The sequence below is a fragment of the Micromys minutus genome (genome assembly GCF_963924665.1).
Source record: "Micromys minutus genome assembly, chromosome: 3".
Taxonomy (NCBI): Eukaryota; Metazoa; Chordata; class Mammalia; order Rodentia; family Muridae; genus Micromys; species Micromys minutus.
In genome coordinates this window covers 77490770-77514539 of record NC_137972.1, presented here as the reverse complement: position 1 = coordinate 77514539, position 23770 = coordinate 77490770, and the positions used below count along the sequence as shown (strand labels likewise).

Genomic DNA, 23770 nt, shown 5'->3' with positions numbered 1-23770 from the left:
AACTTCTAAACGACAACTTCACTATCTTCTGTAGGTTTTGACAACGTTGTCTTTCTTGACTTGCACCTTTCTGGGGAAACCAGCCCAATCTTATGCTCTCAAATTTACCCTGGCTGCATTTTAAGATTCTGTATTCTCGCTTTGTATATTTTTCGATGTTTCTTTATTGAAGCAAATATTTTACATTACTAGAAAGTATGAATACTGAATATATAGTTCAGCAAATTTGGTATAACTGTGTGTTTAATCATGATAGAGACTATTTTTACTACCTAGAAGTTCTCTCCTAAACCTAAAGATACAGTCTTCTTCCCAGTTCTTAAGTTCCCATTTTCTTATACTTGATAAACAAACATTCAGGATGTATCCTTCATGCCCACTCTCTTTCAGTTAACATACTGTTTTACTTTTGATTCATATTATTGAATATATCAGCAGGTAATTGGATTTTCTTAATTTGGGGAGGTGTTGTTTTGATTACTGTCCTGGTTAGTTTTCATTGTCAACCTGAGACAATGTAGTGTCAGTTAGAAAGAGAGAACTTCAGTTATAAAACTATCTAGATAATATTACATGAGTCCAACATCTGAACAAGAACATCCATTCTGGGTTCAATAAAATGGAAAACAGGTACAAGAAGGTTCATAAGACCTAGGAGTCTCTCCCCCATAAACCAGCTTACCCTTCAAGCACAGCTGAAGTAGCATCAATACCTAGTCCTTCCACAAATCCTTCTCAACTCTTCATCTGTATCCCAGATGTCTTAGAAAAATTTCACACACACACACACAAACCTCTCTTACCATTTTATCACAGGGTAACATGTTTCTTTTAAGAGCTGCTTCCCCTATCTTAGTCCATTATGATCATAAAGCAACCAACAATCTTATTCTGCTAAATAGACATAGTAAGAACCAACATCCCCAGAGTTGCTATCTTTATGCACCTAGATAATTGTATATGTCAATCCTCTTTTTAAATGATGTGTAGATTAATACAGAGAATCTGCAACCATCTGATGTGTAGAAATAAGACAGTGGAACGTTAAATTCTAAATGAGACTTGCATAAGATGCCCTATCTTCTGAAATCTGAGGGATCACTGGAAAAAATATTGATAGAAGAAATATTCTTGTGGTCTCGTGCTATCTAAGGACCAGTTGAAATCTGATGGATGTTGGTTAAAGAAGAATCATTTTTCTAGGGACAAAGGACCTGAGATGTATGCCCTAGTTGTTGGTCCCAGACCTATGCACATGCAGTCATCACTAAATGGATTCTGTTGGCATTAAATTATTTTTAAAGCACACAAAAGTGGAACTGAAGTTTGGTGGGTAATATGCGAGAAGGTGGAGTGGGGCTGGGTTTTTAAAAAATGCATTATACATATTATTAATATTAAAATATTTTTTATAAATTAAAAATTAAATAAAATATGTATATAGGCTTTGCATCCCTGGTTACTTTAGTCTTTACAACTGCAGAGTATGAGTTAATGTACCAAAGTAAGATGACTTCCCAGATTCGCGAGAAAGAGGATAGAATGGAGGCAAATTGCCTGTTCTTTAGAAATCCTCAGAAGAATCAGGGCCATGACTTCCATCTCCCTGGTTCTTGCAACTGGTATCAATTAACCCAAGAGTCAAACACCTGAGTAGCACCTGTGAAGGGTGCATCTTCCCAGCCATCACAGAGTGTTTTTCCAGTGCTTCCATAAACATTCTCTGAAGACCTAGACATTGGGCAGAGTCAACATATCTCATGCCAAAGAACTTAAAAATCAATGTGGAAAGAGAGGGACTCTTTTTTTCCGGTCAGGACAGGACCAGGGCAAGTGAGTGGCAGTGACGCAACTGATGGCAGGTGGCAGGTTAAATATAGCTCTGTAGGAACCTAAAGGGTGGCATCCTGCCTGCTACAGAGCTCTGTAACACTGGGAATAGCATTTAGTACTCAGCTGTTTCTCACCCACCTCTCAGATGGTCCCAGCAGGAAACAAGTCTGCGGCTGTCATGTTTATAGCTAATTAATGTTTATTTATACTTTTAAACAAGCCTTTCACCTGCCAGTCTTTAAAATAAACGCTCTGCTCTTCAATTAGAGATTGTCAGAGCAGAAAGAAATGCTGTTTTGCTGAGGACTTAACATGTGCATGTGTTTAAATGTGTATCAGATATGGGATTCTTCCCTTTCAAATCATTCTCTTCTCCTGGAGGCTAAAGCTTCCCACAAAGAGAGAAACAGCCTTTCTCCAGCTTTCAACCATGAGACTGGAGGTTTGCAATGTAGAACTTGATGTACACAATGACCATCAGAGATTACACTGCCTCCTTAGATGCAGGGATCCTTGGAAGCAGGGATGGCAACAGCACATTATTGAACATTTGAACCAGGATTCAATTTATGTTCTTGGGGGAAGGGGCAATACTGTTGTTCTATGTGCCTAAAAGAAGTTGACTCAGCTAATCAAAGCAGTGGAGTGGTGAAGGGATTAAACAAAAGTTTGTCTATTTATGAGCTTTGGGGAATAAACCTTTAAACCCTTGGAATGCTATGGTAGACGAAATTATCTTTCATTAGCTGGGGATTTGTAGCATGTCAGGTTGCCAATGCTAGTGGTGTGAGTTTTGGTGCAAGTCTCGAACCAGGAGGCAAGAGTTTGAAAACTGGAGGAGGATGGACATGGATTTCTTTCTATGACCACATTTTTTTAAAAGTAGATAGGAATATTATGAGTCTTCACTTGACCATTATTTATCATATGCATATATTGAATCCCACAGTATATTACATAAGCAAATATAATTAAAATAATAAGTTCAAACAAAAATACCCTTACACCAAGTTCAGGTAAACTTAGCTGATTGGTAGCAACACTGTTGTCAGAGAATTGGGATCTATTCCAAGAGGACATTATCATGTTGCCTTTTACACATGTTGATTTTAATGTCTTTTAACCACAATACACTACAAGTATAAGTTAACAACTATTTTGAGTCCCATGAGTCCTGAAGAATCTTTGAACTTGGAGGTGGGTCACCTGGACACACTCAAACAATAAGTCACAAGGGAGGCTATACCTCAGCATCAAAAACACAGCAAAACTGAATCTTTGTTCTACTGTATACATTTTAATGGCCTTAGAGAAAGCACTTTATGTGTTCATCTCTTGAAATTGGAGTGCGAGTCTTATATACCTTTCCAGAATTCATTAAACATATCATTTGTATTAGTTATTCTGTATTTACATTTGAGATGTTATCCCTTTCCCTTGCCCTGCTCCCAACCTCCTCCCCCTCCATTTGCCTTCACAAAGGTGCACTCCCTCCTAATCATTCTCTCCACCCCTTTGCCCTGGCATTCTGCTACACTGGGAAAACATGCCCTCCCTGGAACAAAAGCCTCTTCTCACATTGATGCCAGACACTGCTGTCTTCATCTACATATGCAACTGGATCAATAGGTCTCTCAAAGTTTGCACAAAGGTTGGTGTTTTACTCTATGGGAGTTTTGGAGGGTTTGGTTGGTTGATAATGTTCTTCCCATGAGGTTGCAACCCCCTTCAGCTCCTTAGGTTCTTTCTTAAGCACCCTCAGTAGAAGCTTTACAATATAGGTTCTGATTGAACTATTCATCCTGACATTGCTTCACTTTTAGTTAAGCTCTACATGTGGAATTTGACCTCACATTTCTGTAGCTAGACCTGGTCACAGTTTGTGCACCATACATGAATATTCCCATAGGCCACGCTGTTGCCATTTTTTCTTATCTGGAACTACAGCCTCTGGTTTCAGATTGTCTGTCATCAGTTGCATAAGTACCTGGGACTGAAGAGGAAATCCTACATATTAAACAACCTAGAACAGTGCTAAAATTGTCTTAAAAACATGTGAGAATATTTTTCTAGTTTAATAATGTACAAATAAAACTAGAAAAATTTCCAGTTTTTACCAGTAAGTATTAAGCCATTGTTCTGGACCTATCATGAGATGAACTGGGTCTTCATAAAATGTATGTTGCAACTCTAATCCCTGGAGCCTGAGAATATGGTCTTGTACAGGGTATTATGCATCTTAACATATAAAGCAATGCTAAGGTTAAACTGAATCCTTGTCCTAACCCAATGATGAATGCCCTTAGAAGAGGGGAGTGCAGACTACCAGGGCCCAAGTTCAGATGGTGAAGGCATAAGTGATGAGTCCAGTGAGCCACCATAAACCCATGACAGCTAAATACTGCTGGTAGCTATAGCACATTGCAAGAAAAGGGTGGGAGTGCTAAAGTCACCAGCATCAGAACAGCTTGCCAACTCTTTGATCTTCAACTGCTAACCCCCAGAAATGTGATGTGAGGAGTTCTATCACTTTAAGCCATTCAAATTGTGGTCATTTAATATAACAATTATCATAATAAACCCAGAATTAAAGTTCCCATCATGTTTGTTCTCTTTGACTATTTTTCTTGCCTTGACAGATAATGAGCTATGTCCTGGAGGTTAAAAGGAACCTCATCATAGTATGAAAAGAAGGAGGTGACTGACTCACCACAGGTCCCCGGCCGGTACTGCTTAGGTAGTGGAGGAGACATTTGGCATGGTAGATGGTTGGTTGGAGATGAGCTTGGGGAAAAAGCCACTGTCTGTTGAGATCCTCGCCTCTCAGTGAGCATCTGTGACTTCAGGAAGGAACAATAAGCAAAGAGACAGACATTTAGCCAAAAAATAGCTTCACAAAATAAAACCCAAGCTAACAGACAATTAAACTAATGAATCCAACTTCGTTCTGACTTCTGCCACCAGCTCCAGATGTCCAGGAAGCTACAGATCTGTACTGGATGAATCTGGAGTGGCCTAGATATCTGCAGCTGTGGGAACTAGAAACTGCATTTGACTTAGAACAGGGTTAATAGTGCTTTAAGACAAAATTTGGGAAACATCATTTTCCACTGTATGTATCCGTTAAAAAAACAAGGAAGAAAAGGAAGTCAATGTACGACTCTTTAGATCCTTTAGTTCTACAAATAACTAATTTGAGCTCAAGATAGCAGACACAGTATGGTAAAATACAATATTTCTAGATGGCCCAATAGCATTCTGAAACTCAATATTATACACCACAGGGAAGAAACAGGTGACCTAAGATATATAACTAAAGATTTATACCCAGGACTCTTTGCCTCTAGCCCATACATTCCTTCTTGGGAAATCCTTGAAACTACCAGAACCAACCTCAATATTGTATGTTCCTTGAGGATACTCATAGTCAAAGCTAAGATGTTAATTAATTTCAAAGATTATTTACTTCTTAACCAAGTAACAAAGCTTCCAGGGAGAGTTATCCCATGACCTCAAGATAACTAAAATATTTATCAGAAGCAACTGATCGAGAGGCTCTGTTTCTGGTTGTGATAGCTATCATGGCTCTGTTCCTGGTTGTGATGGCTATGGTTCCTATGACAGCATTTATCATAGATGGTGAACCACTAGGATACTACAGATCAAAGGGACCAACACATCATCTCCACTACCAGAACTACCACTATAGAGTCCCCTCCCACTAATACTCTTCCAATCTCCACCAGAATGAAATGGCTTGGTTTCTTCTGAACACGTGTGCCTGATATATGTTTGACCAAGTTCCCTAGATCTACGCATTCCCACCTATGTAACTTTCAGCAGGTTATCCCTGTCCCCAAAATTTCATAAACTCCCCAACTAAGAAATTCCAGTTCTGTTTGTTGTTGTAAGAGTCCTTATAAAACCATTTCTGAGAAATTTGCAATAATAATATTTTTATTTACTTTGTCCTTATTAGACTGAATGAAGTGATGGCTTGCTCCATTAGGGGCAAAAATAATTGGTGGTAGTGTTAAAATTCAAAGAGGAACTGTATTAGTCAACAGTGTAAAACTGTATAATGACATTTGTCAGAGAGCCAACTTTGAGAGGGAATGCAATTTTACAAATTTCCATCCCTAAATGGAGAGCCATAGTTAATTAATGAGGAAGAAGAGAGGGAGAAACAGTTAATCTGTTTCATTCAGGGGCAAGGCCCTTGAAAATTCACCTAATCCCAAGTGGTCAACTCTAAACTCTAGTTCATATGCTCAACAACAGTAAATGGACTCAGTGGTGTGTGTGTGTGTGTGTGTGTGTGTGTGTGTGTGTGTGTGTGTGTTTGTGTGTGTGTGTGTTTGTGTGTAACAAAAACAATAAAAGAATGAATTTTAAAGGTTTTTATGAGAGGAAATGGGGTAAATAGTGAATGAACTCTTGGATAAAATTCTCAAAAAAGATAAAAATTATTATAATTGGTATTAAGTAAATAATAGAAAATAAATTTTTGTGCTGGCATTTAATTATAGAAGCAAATACACTTTTCCTTTTAAATCCACTGACCTATTTGAAATTAATCTTGGAGATGAAATGGTTCAAGCTCTTTTATTATAATATCTCCATCCTCTAAAATCATCTATCTGCATTAGTTTCCAGGTGCTTATAAGCTCTCTCTTAGAAACCACTAGAAATTGAAAATATTCAATAATCTATTTATCCTAATTATGTCATAAAATATTTTACTTGAGAGTCTATGGATGTAGCTAACTTGGTAACAGTGTTTAACAATGCAAGATATCCTCTGTTCCATCCCCAGCACAACATAAGCCAGGTAGGATAGTGCATGTCTGTGAGCTCCAATGTCAGGAAGGAGAGGCAGGAAGATCAAATGTTCAATGTTATCATTGGCTACATAGCAACAGATTACAGGTGTGTGTGTGTGTGTGTGTGTGTGTGTGTGTGTGTGTGTGTGTGTAAGAGAAAGGGGGAGGGGAGAGAAGGAAATGAAGAGGGAGAAGGAGAGAGAGAGAGATTTAATGCCAATAACAGTAGAAAGGAAAAGCATGACAGACTTGATCTTGGTGTGTTTTTTCATTTCAATTAGGTTTTTACTCTCAAATCAAGGAATTCAAAAGTCTAAAAATACTGTAACTGCTCTGTGATTTGTCTTGCCTTGACCTGGATTCTCATCAACCATACAAACTGTATTTTTTCTGTAACACTGACCATGGTGAAAGGAACCTAGGTCCTTCAAGGCATTCCTGTTTATGTAAACAAAAAAAATACATGTATTGTTATGTATTCAGCATCCAACAATTCTGCAATTTCATCTCTCTTTCTTTTTCCCTCAGCTCCTTGGAGACCAAATTCAGGTGCAACATCTACATAGAAACACAATTCTTTACCATAATTCTTAAAAAATAAAGAAAATAAAGTTCTCTGTTGCAACTAGAAACCAGCCAAGTTTTGATTATGAAGATCTACTTCTAGCTCCTGGCTCCATCACTGAGTATGGGATTTGGGGACCTCATTTATAATCAGTATTGTCACATAGGAAAAGTCTATCTTTTTATCCTGCTTCCCAAGGTCATCATCATCACAGGCTTCATCATCATGTACCACCAAACCCTGGTCTACTCTGGATTGTTTCGAGGATCAAATGAAATACTATCTATCATTGGTGTCTTCGCAGACACTGAGCTGCAGAGTCCTCTTTCCATCTACATCCACTATAGTCACAGCTCTATCCGCAGCCACATGTACTCTATATCCTCTCTCTCCATCTCTGCCCTCAATGGGCAGAGAAGAGCAGCTCCGTTTTGACCATGTCCATTGTCTCCTCGCCTCATCTGAATTATACTGCCTATGAATAACATTCAGAGGCTCAGCCAGGGTGAAATGAAAAGAGAAGGACCTTCACCTGGGATCACAGAGAAGGGGCTGTGATCTGCTTTGAAGTTTATTCGATTTGAGCACACTTCATGGTTGAGGCAGTGGAATGAAACGGAAAAGAATTAATCAAAATAAAAAAAAATTACAAAGGGAATTACTGATTACTCTTTAGGCTACTAGCCAGGGCTATGGAGGAAAAATAAGATTGTCCATGATCTGCATGTGGATAGAGATGCAACCGTGAAAATTATACAGACGTCAGAAAACTGTTATTTTAGGGATAGTTTTGTTTAGTGGCTCTTTTCGGGGATAAGCAGTTGGACCACCCCAGTGGCAAAGCTTGGCTGTGCAGTTTGAGAAGCATGCATGCTTGCATTTGTTTTCAGGGCAGCATGTGCGGCTGTGATTTGGAGGTATCTCTGTATGTGCCTACAGCTTTGATATTTCCTACACCTCAGCAACTGCCGACAATCACAATGTGTATGTACTACACCTGCCTTTAGAGCTTTTTCTTTTAAAGCAAATCCATTTGCTCCCAATCTGCAAATCCATTTGGCATTTTATGTTAATGATGCCTGAGATCCCTGTAGTCATAGGAGCTGCTGTTGCTCTTTACAGGGATTTGTTTTAAGCATGTGAAGACGAAAATGTACCCCATCTTATTATCTACTGTAGCATTTCTGCAATGACAGCTGCCGCTTCGATGTGCTGAGAGTTAGCAGATGGACAGTGATGATGGGCTGGCAAGACATTCGGAGTCTGTAATTTCTGAGAAGGGGTCATCCCACAGATAGAGTTTGAATTCTTGCTTTCTTACAGGAAGAGCAAGGAATGATGAACGCTATTCTCCCACACTGAAAATGGCAAGCTTTCATAAATAAAAAAAATCACATATCTCCTTCTCATATGGTTAATATGATATAAATAGTCCTCCTCAGTTTCATCAACCCCTCTCTCTTTCTTACTCTTTCCTCTCTGTACCTATGTCTGTCTCTCCATATGTCCCTGTCTCTCTCTCTCTCTCTCTCTCTCTCTCTCTCTCTCTCTCTCTCTCTCTCTCTCTCTCTCTCTCTCTCTCTGTTTGTTTTTCCTTGTTTCTTTGCATTTTTCTCATTGCCTTTTTCCCTGTTTCTGTGTCTCTGACTCTCTGTTTGTCTCTCTTATTGTCTATCTCTGTCTATTTTTGTGTCTCTGTCTATATTTCTGTCTCTCTGTCTATCTCTGCCTCTCTGTCTCTCTGTCTCTCTGCCTCTCTGTCTCTTTGTCTCTCTGTCTCTTTGTCTCTCTGTCTGTCTCTCTGTCTCTCTCTCTCTCTCTCTCTCTCTCTCTCTCTCTCTCTATTTCTCTCTTTCTTTGTCTCTCTCTGACAAACTTGCATATTTTTCATACTGCCCTCAAACTTTCTAGATAGCCAAGGAAGACCTTGAACCTTTGGCTCTCTTGCCTTGCCTCCTAAGTGTATGTGTCACTATACTAATTTATGACCCTCTGGGGATCAAAATCAGGGAATTTGCTTCAGTAATCCTAGGTTAACACTTTACCAATAATGCTATATCCCCAGCCTAGTCTTCCATTTTTTTAGCTTAAGTTTAAATATTATCATTTATAATAAATTTTAGGTGCACAAAATGCAGTAGTTTAGAGCCCAAATATCAAGATATTTCAATGTAGCCTTGAAATACCTGTATCCCAGGAAACCCATCAAATGCAAATCACTTCATCTTTCAGTCTCTATCTGGAATTATAATAAGAATCATGGTGCTAAGATGCCTGGGCATAATAGGAGCTCATTATCTTGTCCTAGCATGAATGTTTCTGTGCATTTGTTTATTTTTGAGGCAAAGCCTCAGGTAAGTCACAGACAGTGATCACTTTGAATAAATAATATCCTGCTTCTTGCTAATCTAAGATTTCAATAATGTGCTACCATAGTCAAACTGGTTTATGTACTTTTTGTAATCAAATGAAAGGCTTCATGCATATCGGCTATTACTCTACCTACTGAAGCCCTATAGATGAGGGTTTCTTGGTGCAGCAGGAACCGTCTTTGCCTGTTCTTACAGTAACACTACCTACCCACTCTGTCAGGTAGACATCATCCTAAAAGAATAATACACAAGACTTCTGCTGATGTTCTGTTTGTATAGATTGTAATTTAAAAGTAGAGAAAATAATAAATGAGTCAAGGTTTCTGGGGGGGGGAGATTGGATGGGATCTAGAAAGGTAGAAATATTATTAAATTTAAACATTAACTGTTTAAATTTCAAAATTAGAATTTTGGTGACATATATTTTCTTTTTAAAAGCAAAGAAAAACAAGCCCTGCATGCAGGCAAATTAGTGTGATATTGAAGCAGGGGACATGAAGGTAGAAGGGTCAGAAATACAAGGTGACCCTCAGCTATAAAGTTACAGGTAGGGTGACCTAGGCTACATCATGAAACCCGGTGTCATACATTTACCCAACTAACGGCACTCATACTTTTTTTTCTTGATCATGTCTTTTCTCCTCTTTTTGCAGTCTTAACTCTGTAGCCCTTCCATTTATAATCCTGCCTCCTCCATCTCCAGAGTGCTGCAAGTCAGCGTATATACTAACAGACCCAGCTTCTCAAAATTATATTCTTAACACTAAATATAGTTTATATTTATCAGCCAATCACAGAGATCACCAAGACACTGGAAGACAAGAATTATAAATAATCACTTCAGAAAGAAGAGTATGAACCAACAGGGTTTCCAAAGCAAAGAATGGGTCATAAATTAGAAAATGAAGGGAGAGATTGTGTCCCTTCATATAAAAGAACTTACACAACTGGAGTTAGACAAAAAGATGATTCAAAAATCCCCCATCCATCTATGTCTGAACAATGGAGAGAAAGTACCCAGTAGACTGAACACATGAGGCCAGGATTGATAGCAAGAGAGCCCAGCACTGCAAACTCTGGAGTCTTAGGAATAGCAGTGTGTTTTGGATCGAGAAAGCACTTTCATCATTCTAAGCACATCCCACACTGGGACAAAGTGTGTGTACAGAAGGAAAATATATTCAAAAGCTCAGAGATGCATTGAAGCTTCTAGAACTTGGCAGCCCAGATTGAGGCACATTGTCCAGATGCCGTGCTCAGAGCTTCCCAAATGAACATTTCTCAAGTGGAAAAGGAGAAATAAAAGGCAAAAAATTTCAAGGTAGTTTGGAAGCTTAAGTATTTTCTGGAGCATTTTATTATACTCTCGAGATCATTTGTAACTCAAAATGTTTACAGTTAAAAATGGAGAACAAAAGAAACCAAGTAAGTCATTCTTGAGCAACTCCAGAGAACAAGAAATTTCCAGACATTGATCACATCATAGCCCAAGAATGGGAAAACTATTAGGGTGTCCAAACTTTGATCCTCGTGACATAACATCATCTACACTATCCATGATTAAAAACTGTTCAGTTGAGTTAGACAAAAGTCACAGGGAGTTTTCATAGTTTAGTTTTGTATTGTTTTATTTTGATTGTTTGTTTTCTAAATGAGTTTAGGACTATACTTATACCTGTCCTTAGCCATACAAATCCTGCTAGCCGAATACTGAACACGCCTAGATTAATCAGCAACTGACTATAACTTCATTCATCCTTACTAAAATTTAATATCCAGAGGCTGTAGGAATCTCTGTCAGTAAAGCTCTAGTCTTGTAAGCATTGTGACTTAAGTTTGGTCCCCCTAAACTGCAAAAATTGCTGGGCATACTGGAACTTTCCTGTTTTCTTAACCCTGGGAAGGTTGATACAGAAGGATCTTGAAACGTGCTAAGTAGGTAGCTTAGCCTAACTGATGAGGACCAGGCCAAGGAGAGATTTTGTACCAAAGCAGGCAGCAGTATTCCTGTGAATGTCAAGTCAAGTTTCTTTAGAGGCTCTATGTATACACACTGAGACACAAATACAGACACAAACACACATACACACACACATTAAAACATGAATGCACTTATATATGAAAAGAAATTCTCAAAATTGAAGCTTTAACATATAGCAATCTAAGTATTAATAGACTGTTCTTTACAATTTTTGTACCCCAAAATTATCTCCACCCACCCACAGCGCCTTTACCACCCTGCATCCTACTTCTAATCCTACATGTGAATTAGGGTCCTAATTCCATCTGGGCATGATGAGGTGAAAGATGTGGTGCTTCACACAGTACTGAAGGAAAGCAAGAAAATTAACCTTTAAAAATGGAGCTATGTACTTTAGAAAGGGCAGCATTACCCCCTCATTGAAGAGAACTCTAAACAGATGATATTTAGAACCCCTCACCTGGAGCAGAGGCAGCTCAAGATGTCTGCATGGCAACCAATGTCCTGCTACAACCCACAGCTGCACATCCTGATTCCTACAGTCTTGATAGTGTCTGACATGGTTCTTATTTGAAACCAATGCAGAGTGTAATATAAATGCATTTTCTCTTAATATACAAATCCGATTTTGTAAAAACAAACTTCCAACAAAACAACTTAAACTATCATAAGGTAGGATCAATTTTAATCATGTTTAAATTTTCATTCCTTCTCTCTCCTTTCTCTCTCTCTCTCTCTCTCTCTCTCTCTCTCTCTCTCTCTCTCTCTCTCTCTCTCTCTCTTCTTTCCTTCTACCTTTTATTATTTCTTTCTTTCAGAACAGTTTGCATGCCGTGAGGAGGAGCATACATACTCATGTCCATCAAAGACATGTGATAAGACCATTCAACTTTTCACATAGCCTTTAATACCATACACAAGTAGATACACATTTAAATGAAACTACTGACAGCCCACACATTCATTTCTAAGAACTTACATGTCTTGAGATGAACCAGAGTTTGTGAGGAATCTGATAAACACTTTTCCACAGAACAGTGATTTTGTAGAACACATGACCAAGGCCCAGGCTATCCAAGTGTTATAGAAATTGGCAACTGGCTGACAGTTTGTGCTTAATTTACTAGAAAAGAGTAAATTATTTAGCTTAGAAATTATAAATATTTTATTGAGCCTTGTAAAATGTTAGAATATATGATACTGGAATATATTTCAAAAGTCAAGAACTAAAGATTATTTATTTGACAAAAACCTGAAGAATTTAAGATCTTGTACAGTTAAGATAATAAGAATTGATAAGAACTACTTATTCTCAAATATATCACAAACACAATACAACATAGACATGATATATAACATAACACACACAACACAATCTGCACACATAAAACATACACATTTGTATTCTTAAAGTTAACATTTAGGGAACTTGAAGGAAGCCTCCTCCTACCTTTAATTAATGGTCAAACCTCTCATTTTGAGATTTACACAAGATTTATAACAAGATAACAAAGTTTACTACATCTATGATTGTGCAACATGCAGCTACATGAATCCATTAGAGAATCTGAAATCAGAGATATCAGCAAAAAGAGCACTGTGCTCAGTAAAAAAGACATGGAACAGACATATTTATATATATAATGTACATGTTGTACATGCAGCATATATGCATACTACTATACATCTATTTATTTTATACAACAAACACACACACATATATCTATATATATTAGATGACTTTATAATGCATCTTAACCTGCAATGAACACAAGTACCAAAGGAAACAGACACAGCATGTTATCAGGAAGAAGTAAATTTCTAAGAGAAAAGCACTGAAAAATAATGTGACAAAAAAAAACAGGCATTATATTTTGCTTTTTAATAGAAAGAACTGTGTGATATGATCTCATGCAGTGAATTTCAGAATATATCGTTGTGGTTTCAAAGAAAATACAGGCAATAATGAAGGAGAAATAGGATAGGCATGCATTGCTATGTGCACAGTTGCAAGAGTAAAACAATTATGACCTATATTGGGTAGAAAACAGAGATAAAATAAACAGAAGTGGGGTGAAGGGATGAGAGCAAGTGAAGGTTCTCTTCTCAGAGCTCCACGTGGAACGTCAGCTTCCAGGTTGCTTCTCATAAATTTACCAGTAAATATGTACAAGATGTTTCTGTGGGGGAACCCAAATATGATATGGACACTGGAGAGCAATTTACACCCGTGACACATAAACAACACTGAAGAAATGAGAAGGGAAAGCAGCTCTGAGTCCTGGTAGTTTTACAGTTGTGTAGTACTTCATGTTAGGGTTTCTCCATAATATTCCAGGATTTCATGCTAATGTCCATCTATTAACTTCATTATTTGTGCTAACCACTGCTTTCCGGAATTTTCCAGATAAACTGTGTTAGCTGCAAGTGTATATATGTATATATATGATATATACATGTGCATGTGCATGTGTGTGTGTGATATTTAAAATAAAATTTTAGAAGATATAAAGAATGGTATACCTTCTGTGAACAGCAGTAGGCAATTATGAGCCTAAAGGATCTGATTCTACATGATGTACATTTTAGGAATGAGAAATAAACATGTCAGAAATTGTAACTATCAGGCTTCTTGGGATTTATAAAGGAGCCATGGACTCTGTGATGTATTGAAGTTGGTTGTTGATGTGGACTTGTAGTTTTGTGTACACAAAGAGGCAAATTAAAAAAAAATGTTTTATGTGGGTGTTTGAGTGTGTGTGTATTTGTGTGTGTGTGTGTGTGTGTGTGTGTGTGTATGTGTGTGTATGCACATATGTTCACACATTTATTTCCTCGTACTATATACTGGTAAAAATAAAAACAAAATTTCTTTATAACAGGGAACACATTCAATGCACTGATCTTTATTTCTGAATGTTATTATTTACAAAAAAATATTAAAAACTTAAAGAAATATATGGTTCCAAAATGAGGGAGAGCAATGAAAAAAATCAGTCCAAAATAGTGTTTCTGGAAAATAAGGACTATCCTCTATCTTTAAAAAAATACACTTTGAAATGCCAAAAATACTAAGTCTTTGGAATTACAATGGCCAAACACAATAATACTTCTCAATAAAAATAAATTAAAATAGTTTAGTATTATATTCTATAGAATATAAAGATCCTTTTAAATTTATGCTGCTGTAAGTTAGTAAAGAATGAACAATAGTTTCAAAATTTGCAGAATTTCAGTTAGCAAATACAAAGTGATGTGTAAACAACAAAGTTATCATTTGGCAAACACTACAGTAGCCGCAATTTTGCACAGAACTCACCAAGAAATGTAAATATCAATGACCAAAGTATGTAAGTCACAAATATTCAAATTGGCTAATATTATCTCCCAATACTCTACCTAATTCTGTAGAGGGGAATCACAACTTCGTTGCAGAGGAGGCAAGAGGATATCACTTATTGCAGAGACCAAAGTTACCAAGATGAAATATGGGAATGCCCATATTACATTCCCAAAGAAATAACATTCCAAGAAATCGACTTTACTTTGTATGTAATGTTTCCACACCAAACAGAATAGCAGACAAACACAAAGTGAGCTATAGACTTGTAATAACTGATCAGTATTCTTCAGTAGTCTAAATCAAGAAGTGAAAAACTGAAAAGAAGGGGAAGGAAAAGTAGGGGAGGAGAGGGGATAGGAGGGAGAAGGAGGAGGGGGGAGGGGATGGAATGAAAGAAGGCAGCCTGAAGGACTATTCTAGATTGGGGAAATCAGAAAAACAGAAGGGCTACACCTGCTCATAGCCACTGAGCATCTCTCCAGTCCCATGATAGGAACTTTTATAAACATTAAAAATTAATTCAAAGTTAGTTTGAGTTTTAACAGCTCTTTTACAATTTTCAAAAGTAAGATATTGTCATGGTTTCTGAAAAAAAATGCAAGTTAAAATTTTTAAACGAATAGAAGATAATAAGACAACAAATGGTTAGAAAAAGGTAACTTCATTTTGCTAAAGAAACTCAGTTTAAATAGGGCACACATGAGACAAGCAAGGACTTGAGAGGAAAATGTGAAACAAATGACATCATCTTTATTTTAATGGAAAAGAAAAAAAAATCAAAATTTGAGAAAAAAATGATAAATATAAAAACATCAGCAAAGATTATCAAGTGCCCAAATATGCAATTGCAATGCCAAGGATTGGAGGAGGAAGCCAGCTCTACATAAACACTGAAGGGCACCACAGCTGCAAAGGTATCTCCTGCAGGAGGACCTAACTGAGGACTGCCTCAGGGACCAGGGATTGCTGAAGCTGACAATGCCAGCCAATCGGCAGCTGCTGTTTAGAAGAGATGCTTTCTTAAGACCAATGGGGCATGGGCGAAGGATATTAAAGCTTGCAACAGCATTCAGATGAGCTTGCTGCAGTGTTTCTCACCTGCTCCTGGAGTCTGTGCCTTGCTTCCATGCCACCTCACCTCCAACCCCCAACGGCAGGTAGGGTATGGCAGCAGGTAATACAGGTCACAGGCAACAAGGGATCAAAAAAAAAAAAAAAAAAAAATACACTGCAGCCTATGTAAAAAAATATTTATGAAACAAAGACAAAATCTCTACATTTACATGATGCACTGCATATCTGAGACAGTGTAGAAATGAGATTTACAAAGACAAAAAACAATCTCTGTCTGAAGAGAGTGTTTCAGATATGTAAAATATTTCATATGGTATCTAAAGAAATAGATTTTAAGACAGTTTATACTGAAACTGACTTTCAGATATAAAAATGTCAGCAAACTTGAGAACTCAGAAAATATTATTTTCCATGGATCTGATCTTAGAAACATATTTGAAAAAAATCTCAGATAGGCAAAATCTTTGGACATTCAATTTTTATAAAACTAAAGAACACATTAGCTTTAGAACATATTTCCTACTCTAATGTTTTCCTATATCAAAAATTTACTTCTTTAAAGACAAAAATGGCCACTTGCTCATCTTTGAGGCCCCAGAGCCTGAGTAGATACTTTCTCAAAACATTTTGGCATAACCATATTAACACAAAATTAATCAAACATTGAAATGTTTGAGATGTTGCATGATCAATAAATCAAAACCAACTGGAAAACAAAACCAACTGGAAAACTTTGTATGCCATCAATGCTAAACCATGCCATGCTCAATATCTCATGATTGTGAACAGAATACACTGGAGAAACTTGGTTCAGGCCAAGCAAGCATTATCAATTTTTATCAAGCATTCTTCTTGCTCCACAGCAGCAGCAACTGCATCACCTTTACGAACAACAGTTACTAAGTTTATATTTCTCTCTGTCTTACTAGTTGCATAATCTTCATAGTAGCCCATAAACAAAGTCATAATTACTACATTACACTGTCAGGTCAGCTTTTGAATTTAAATAAACTATGTATTATGCAAGAGGACCATTTGCAGAGTCAAACACAACTTACCTGTATAATGAATCTAGTGTCCTTATGGTTTGAGAAATGGAAAGGGAAGGAACAGAGAGCAAGAGGCTTTGCCTCCCACATCCATCCCAGCTTCTGCCTTTTAATTTATGTGCTAAACTTGAGGACTCAGTTTTTGGTTGAAGTAGGGATTGTACTTCTCAATATTTTGAAAATAACTGATCATGGAGTCTGGAAACAAAGTTTTCAGAAACGACACAGTTGCTGCATGAACATGAGGGTCTGAGTTGAGATTGCCAGCACTCACATAAAAGCCAGGAGCAGGGATGTACTTCCTGAACTTCAGTGATTCGGGAAGGCAAGGTCATAAAGGCAAGGGGACACATGGTTCATTGGCTCTTATTGGTCATCTAGTCTAACTGAAACTTCACTTTCAGTTATATGTTCATCAAAGTATAGGATCAGCAGAAGCCACCTGACATCAACTTCCAGAATCTACATGTACACAGAGTTAACACCCTGAAACAGACCCACTCCTGTGAGTCCAATGTTACTATTAATAGTTTTATTGTAAGTCCTATAAATCTTTTGACAACTCCACTGTAAGTTTTCTTTGGGGAAATGTTATGTTTTTTTGGGGGGGGGGCATGGGGTACTTGGTTTTTTTAAGATAGTTCTGTACTATGTGGTGTCAGCTTCCCCCTAAATTATATCCATTCTGCCTTTGCCTCCCAAGTTCTGGTATGATAGCACTGTTCCATCACAGTTCCCTTTTATTTCCAGTTCCCTTAAAAGCAAAATAAATAGTATCCCTGTTTCACAAGTCAGTGTAAAGCATAATGTGATGATCAAAATATAAAGTATCTGAACAAATAGAGAACTCACTAACTTACCACACATTGATTGTCCAACTAATGCATCTACCATGCAGCAGAAAGTACTCAGTATCTCCACCAAAGCAATGCTGTAGCTTGCATGTCCTCCAAAACTTTGCATGCTCAGGACTATAATCAAATAGGGGTAGCCATCAGCTAACACGTGTGTCAGCTCTGCCAATTTCTCAACCCCAAGAGAGTGTAGCAATCATCACACATGTAGATAAAGAAAGGGAAAGGAGTTGAAGAATAGTAGATCAAGGAATCCTAAAGAAAGGTTTCAGCATGAGGAGGGGTGGGTAAGACAGGGCAAATGGGGGTAAGAGTATAAAATTTAACAATATGTATATCAACTCTCAAAGAATAAAAAATTAAAAAGGTAACTCTTATTCTATCTTTCTCTGCTTTAAAGACCTGTTTTATAATATCACATTGTCCCTTATCTATCAAAAAGCAAAGTCAAGAGTTGCATCTCCCAATTGGCCTCATCAAGCTCAAAGGTGTCTTGAGAATTACAGCTTCTCCTCTCTTTGACTATAGGAAGGAAATATAGTTCTCTTTTTCCAGATGATACCTTTGTGGTTAGCTCTGGTGTATGAAAGTATCATTTGAGTTTGTTAGGCTTAGAAACATAGATACAGACAAGTAATGTGTACTCTTTGGGGTTCTCATTAGCTAGAACTTCCAGCACTGACAGCAACATTTCCTGCTAACAATGACAGATACAATAGAATGGGAAAGTTGCCCTTATCTCAGGAGCTCCCTGAAGTGCTAGAGCAAATCCATGCAAAGAAGAGTATGGAAGTGCTCTCAGCGTGCAAAGGGAGTCAGGGAACTAAGTCAGCAGAAGTCCAGGCTTTCATTTGTTGCTATATATTCCTATGCAAGTTCCTCTGCTTCAAGTGGCTCATAGTTAGTATTTTTAAAAGAATATTGTTGTTAATTTAGATTATTAGATTTTTTAAAAGAATGACATCACTCCTTCTTTTTGTCTTTCTGGACCATCACATTTACTGTCCCACAGAGCCCTTTTCATGGCCTCCACTTTCAAGGAGATAGATTCTTTTATATCAAATAACTAGATATTATAAAAAATATGGGGGTAGCATTTGTTTGTGCTTTTGATGTAAAAAGCACCATATTTAAGTTACAAGATAAAACATAAATGGTCTATCTTGATGTTTTTGCTCCTTCATAAAAGAATTCTTAGTACTAGGTGAAAACTTCAAAAAGAGACTCAAGGTTAAGTAAGGAAGCAAGGTAAATTATAATGTTGTTCCTATCCAAATACAATTTTATTCACACCAAAACAGACCATAATTTGTCAGTTGCACTGATGGCCTCCTCTCTGGTATTTCATCCCTCGAATTTTATGCTTTCCTCTCAGTACGCCATAATGCTAAACCCACAATATTCAAATTCATCCCATGGCTTCTCATCATGCAATGCAAGATAGAGTGCTTTTTTCATTTCTTAAAAAAATATGTGTATATACTTTTTGGCTGAGCTAGTTTCTGTACCCCACATTTATGTAGAGCCAGGAAAGTCTAGAAGAAGATGTCTGATTCATAAGATCTGGAGTTACAGTTGACTGTCAGACATTGGTCCACTGGAAGGGCAGCCAGTGTTTTTAACTACTGAGCTTGAACTCTTCCGTAGGCTGATCTTAGCTCATCATTTCAAGCTTATATAACCACTGTCTTGGGCTTGCTATTTATTGCCATGAAAAAAACACCACGACCAAAAGAAACCTGGGGAGGAAAACATATACGTCACCATATACCTGACAATCTGGTTTGAAGTCAGGGCAGAGGATCAAGGTAGGGGCATGGAGATAAAAAATGAAGCAAAGACTAGGAAGAAATGTCCCCTCCCTATTTTATTCTTTCTGACTTGCTAAAATTTGCTTTCTTATATATTCTCAGTTCCACCCGCCATGAGAGGCTACCAGAATGCTGTGTGCAATCCTTTTTTTTTAAAAAAAAACAACTTTATTTTATAAAACAAAGATAAATGTACAGATTTTAAACATTTTTTGCTTAAAATTATACATTTTTGTCAGTACTGTTTTTTCAGATATTAAAATAATTTTTACATAAAACTCTGTGAATATATTTTTTAGCCAGTACTTGATTTTTTCAAGGGCTTGACAGTATGCATTGAAAACTTAATAGTTACAATGAGCGTAAAGTCCATGCAAAACAAAAGGCAACATGGAAATAGTCAAAGTATTCCTGTTTTGTAAATATATTTTTTTTTTGTTTTCTTTATTTCTTGGACTTCATACAGTCTGTGAGTTGTTTCTGGGGGAGTGCAAGCCTCTGGGGTTAGCATCCCAATATCAGTGACTGCATATAATGTCTGTCTTTTGTGACTGGGTTATCTCACTCAGGATGATATTCTCTAGATGCAGCCATTTTCTTAAGAATTTGGTTAAGTCATTATTCTTGGTGGCTGAGTAGTATTCCATTGTGTAAATGTACCACAATTTTTGTATCCATTCATCTTCTGAAGGACATCTGGGTTCTTTCCAGCTTCTGGCTATTATAAATAGAGCTGCTATGAACATTGTGGTGCATATATCTTTGTTGTGTATTAAAGTGTCTCTGGGGTATATGCCCAGAAGTGGAATAGCTGGGTCTTCAGGTAGTACTATATCCAATTTTCTGAGGTATGGCCAGACTGATTTCCAGAGTGGTTGTGTTAGTTGGCAACCCCACCAACAGTGGAGAAGTGTTCCTCTTTCTCCGCAGCCTCGCCAGCATCTGCTGTCATCTGAGTTTTGGATCTTGGCCAATCTGACTGGTGTGAGGTGGAATCTCAGGGTTGTTTTGATTTGCATTTCCCTGGTGGCTAAGGATGTCCAGCACTTCCTCAGATGTTTCTCGGCCATTCGGTGTTCCTCAACTGAGAACGTTTTGTGTAGCTCTGTACCCCATTTTTTAATAGGGTTATTTGATTCTCTGGTGTCTAGCTTTTTGAGTTCCTTGTATACCTTGGATATTAAGCCTCTATCTGTTGTGGTGTTGGTAAAGATCTTTTCCCATTCTGTTGGTTGCCTTTTTGTTTTCTTGACAATTTCCTTAGCCTTACAGAAACTTTGCAATCTCATTAAATCCCATTTGTTAATCTTTGACCTTAGAGCTTGAGCCATTGGTGTTTTGTTCAGGAAATTTTCTCCTGTGCCTATGTGTTCTAAGGTTTTCCCTATTTTCTCATCTAATAATTTCAGTGTATCTGGTTTAATGTGGAGATTTTGATCCACTTACAATTGAGCTTTGTACAAGGAGATAAGAAAGGGTCTATTTTCATTGTTTTGCATGCTGAGTGCCAGTTGGACCAGCACCATTTGTTGAATAGGCTGTCTTTTTTTCATTGAATGTTTAAGGCTCTTTGTAAAAAATAAGGAGACCATATACATGAGGGCTCATTTCTGGATCTTCTATTCTATTCCATTGATACACATGCCTATTTCTGTAACAGTACCATGCAGTTTTCAACACAATTGCCTTGTAATATAGCTTGAGGTCAGGAATAGTGATTCTCGCAAATGTTTTTTTGTTGTTGAGAATGGATTTAGCTATTCTAGGTCTTTTATTATTCCATATGAAATTGCACATTGATCTTTCCAATTCCTTAAAGAACTGGGTTGGAATTTTGATGGGAATTGCATTGAATCTTTAGATTGCTTTTGGTAGGATGGCCATTTTAAAGATGTTGATCTTTCCAACCCATGAGCATGGGAAATCTTTCCATTTTCTTGGATCCTCCTCAATTTCTTTCTTTAGAGGTTTGAAGTTCTTGTCATACAGGTCCTTCAGTTGCTTAGTTAGAGTCACACCAAGGTATTTCATAGATTTTGTGACTATTGTGAAGGGTACCTTTTCCCTAATTTCGTTCTCCACATGTTTGTCCTTTGAGTATAGGAAGGCTACTGATTTCTTCGACTTAATTTTGTATCCAGCCACTTTGCTGCACTTGTTTATCAGCTGTAAGAGTTCTCTGGTGGAATTTTTGGGATCACTCAAGTACACTATCATGTCATCGGCAAAGAGTGATGTTTTTATCTCTTCCTTTCTGATTTGTATCCCCTTGATCTCCTTTTGCTGTCTAATTGCTCCAGCCAGGACTTCCAGTACTATGTTGAATAGGTATGGAGAGAGTGGGCAGCCTTGTCGAGTCCCTGATTTTAGTGGAATTGCTTCAAGTTTCTTGCCATTAAGTTTGATGTTGGCTGTTGGTTTGCTGTATATTGCTTTTATTATGTTTAGGTATAGACCTTGGATTCCTGTTCATTCCAGGACTTTTAATATTAAGGTGTGTTGGATTTTGTCAAATGCTTTCTCAATGTCTAGTGAGATGACCATGTGATTTTGATCTTTGAGTTTGTTTATATGGTGGATTACATTGATGGATTTCCTTATGTTAAATCATCCCTGCATCCCAGGGATGAAGCCTACTTGATCATGATGAATGATCATTTTAATGTGTTCTTGGATTCGGTTTGCAAGGATTTTGTTGAGTATTTTTGCATCAATGTTCATAAGTGAGATTGGTGTGAAGTTCTCTTTCCTTGTAGGGTCTTTGTGTGGTTTAGGTACAAGGGTTATTGTAGCTTCAAAAAATGAGTTAGGTAGTATTACATCTGATTCTCTTTTTTGGAATAGTTTGGAGAGTATTGGTGTTATATCCCCAATAAATGTCTGGTAAAATTCTGCACTGAACCCATCTGGACATGGGCTTTTTTTGGTTGGGAGACTTTTGATGACTTCTTCTATTTCTTTAGGTGTTATAGGGTTATTTAGATGGTTTACTTGGTCCTGGTTTAACTTTGGGATCTTGTATCTGTCTCGAAATTCATCCATTTTCTCCAGATTTTCCAATTTTGTAGAGTATAAGTTTTTGTAGTAGGATCTGATGATTTCTTAAATTTCCTCAGTTTCAGTTTTTATGTCCCCACTTTCATTTCTGATTTTTATAATTTGTATGCTCTCTCTTTGCCCTCTAGTTAGTCTTGCTAGGGGTTTATCAATCTTGTTGATTTTCTCAAAAAACCAACTCTTGGTTTTCTTGATTTTTTCAATGGTTCTTTTTGATTCTATTTGGTCTATTTCTGCCCTAATTTCGATTATTTCTTGCTGTCTACTCTTTTTGGGTATATCTGCTTCCTTCTGTTCTAGGCCTTTTACCTGTGCTGTCAGGTTGCTGATGTAAGCTCTCTCCAGTTTCTTTTTGGAAGCACTTAGGGCTATGAGTTTTCCTCTCAGTACTGCTTTCATTGCATCCCATAAGTTTGGGTATGTTGTGTTTTCGTTTTCGTTGAATTCTAGAAAATCCTTAATTCCTTTTTTTCTTCTTCTTTGACCCCACTATCGTATAACAGAGCGTTGTTTAGTTTCCATGTGTATGTGGGCTTTTTGTTGTCTTTGTTGTTGTTAAAGACCAGCCGTAGACCATGGTGATCTGAGAGGATGCATGGGAGTATTTCAATCTTCTTATATCGATGGAGGCTTGTTCTGTGTCCAATTATGTGGTCAATTTTCGAGGAGGTGCCATGGGGTGGTGAGAAGAAGGTATATTCTTTTACTTTAGAATAATATGTTCTGTATATATCTATTAATTCTAGTTGGCTCAAAGTCTCTGCTACTTTTGCAGTGTCCTTGTTCAGTTTCTTTTTCTGTGATCTGTCCATTGGTGAGAGTGGGGTATTAAAGTCTCCGTCTATTATTGTGTCTGGTGAAATGTATTTTTTGAGCTTTAGTAGGATTTCTTTTATGAATGTGGGTGATTTTTTATTTGGAGCATATATGTTAAGGATTGAGAGTTTCTCCTGACAGATTTCCCGGTAATGAGTAAAAAGTGTCTTTCCTTATCTTATTTGATAACTT

The 23770-nt window shown here is 37.3% G+C and overlaps 1 protein-coding gene across 4 annotated transcripts in view; it reads right to left on the bottom strand.

Annotated features, from left to right (window-relative positions):
• AGBL1 (AGBL carboxypeptidase 1) overlaps positions 1-23770 on the bottom strand; it is an 889014-nt gene that overhangs the window by 421748 nt on the left and 443496 nt on the right. For all 4 annotated transcript variants that reach the window (XM_080914790.1, XM_080914793.1, XM_080914791.1 and 1 more), the window contains one exon: positions 4544-4673. In XM_080914790.1, coding sequence (XP_080770916.1) covers positions 4544-4673 — 130 coding nt within the window. The remainder of the gene's footprint in view (positions 1-4543; positions 4674-23770) is intronic.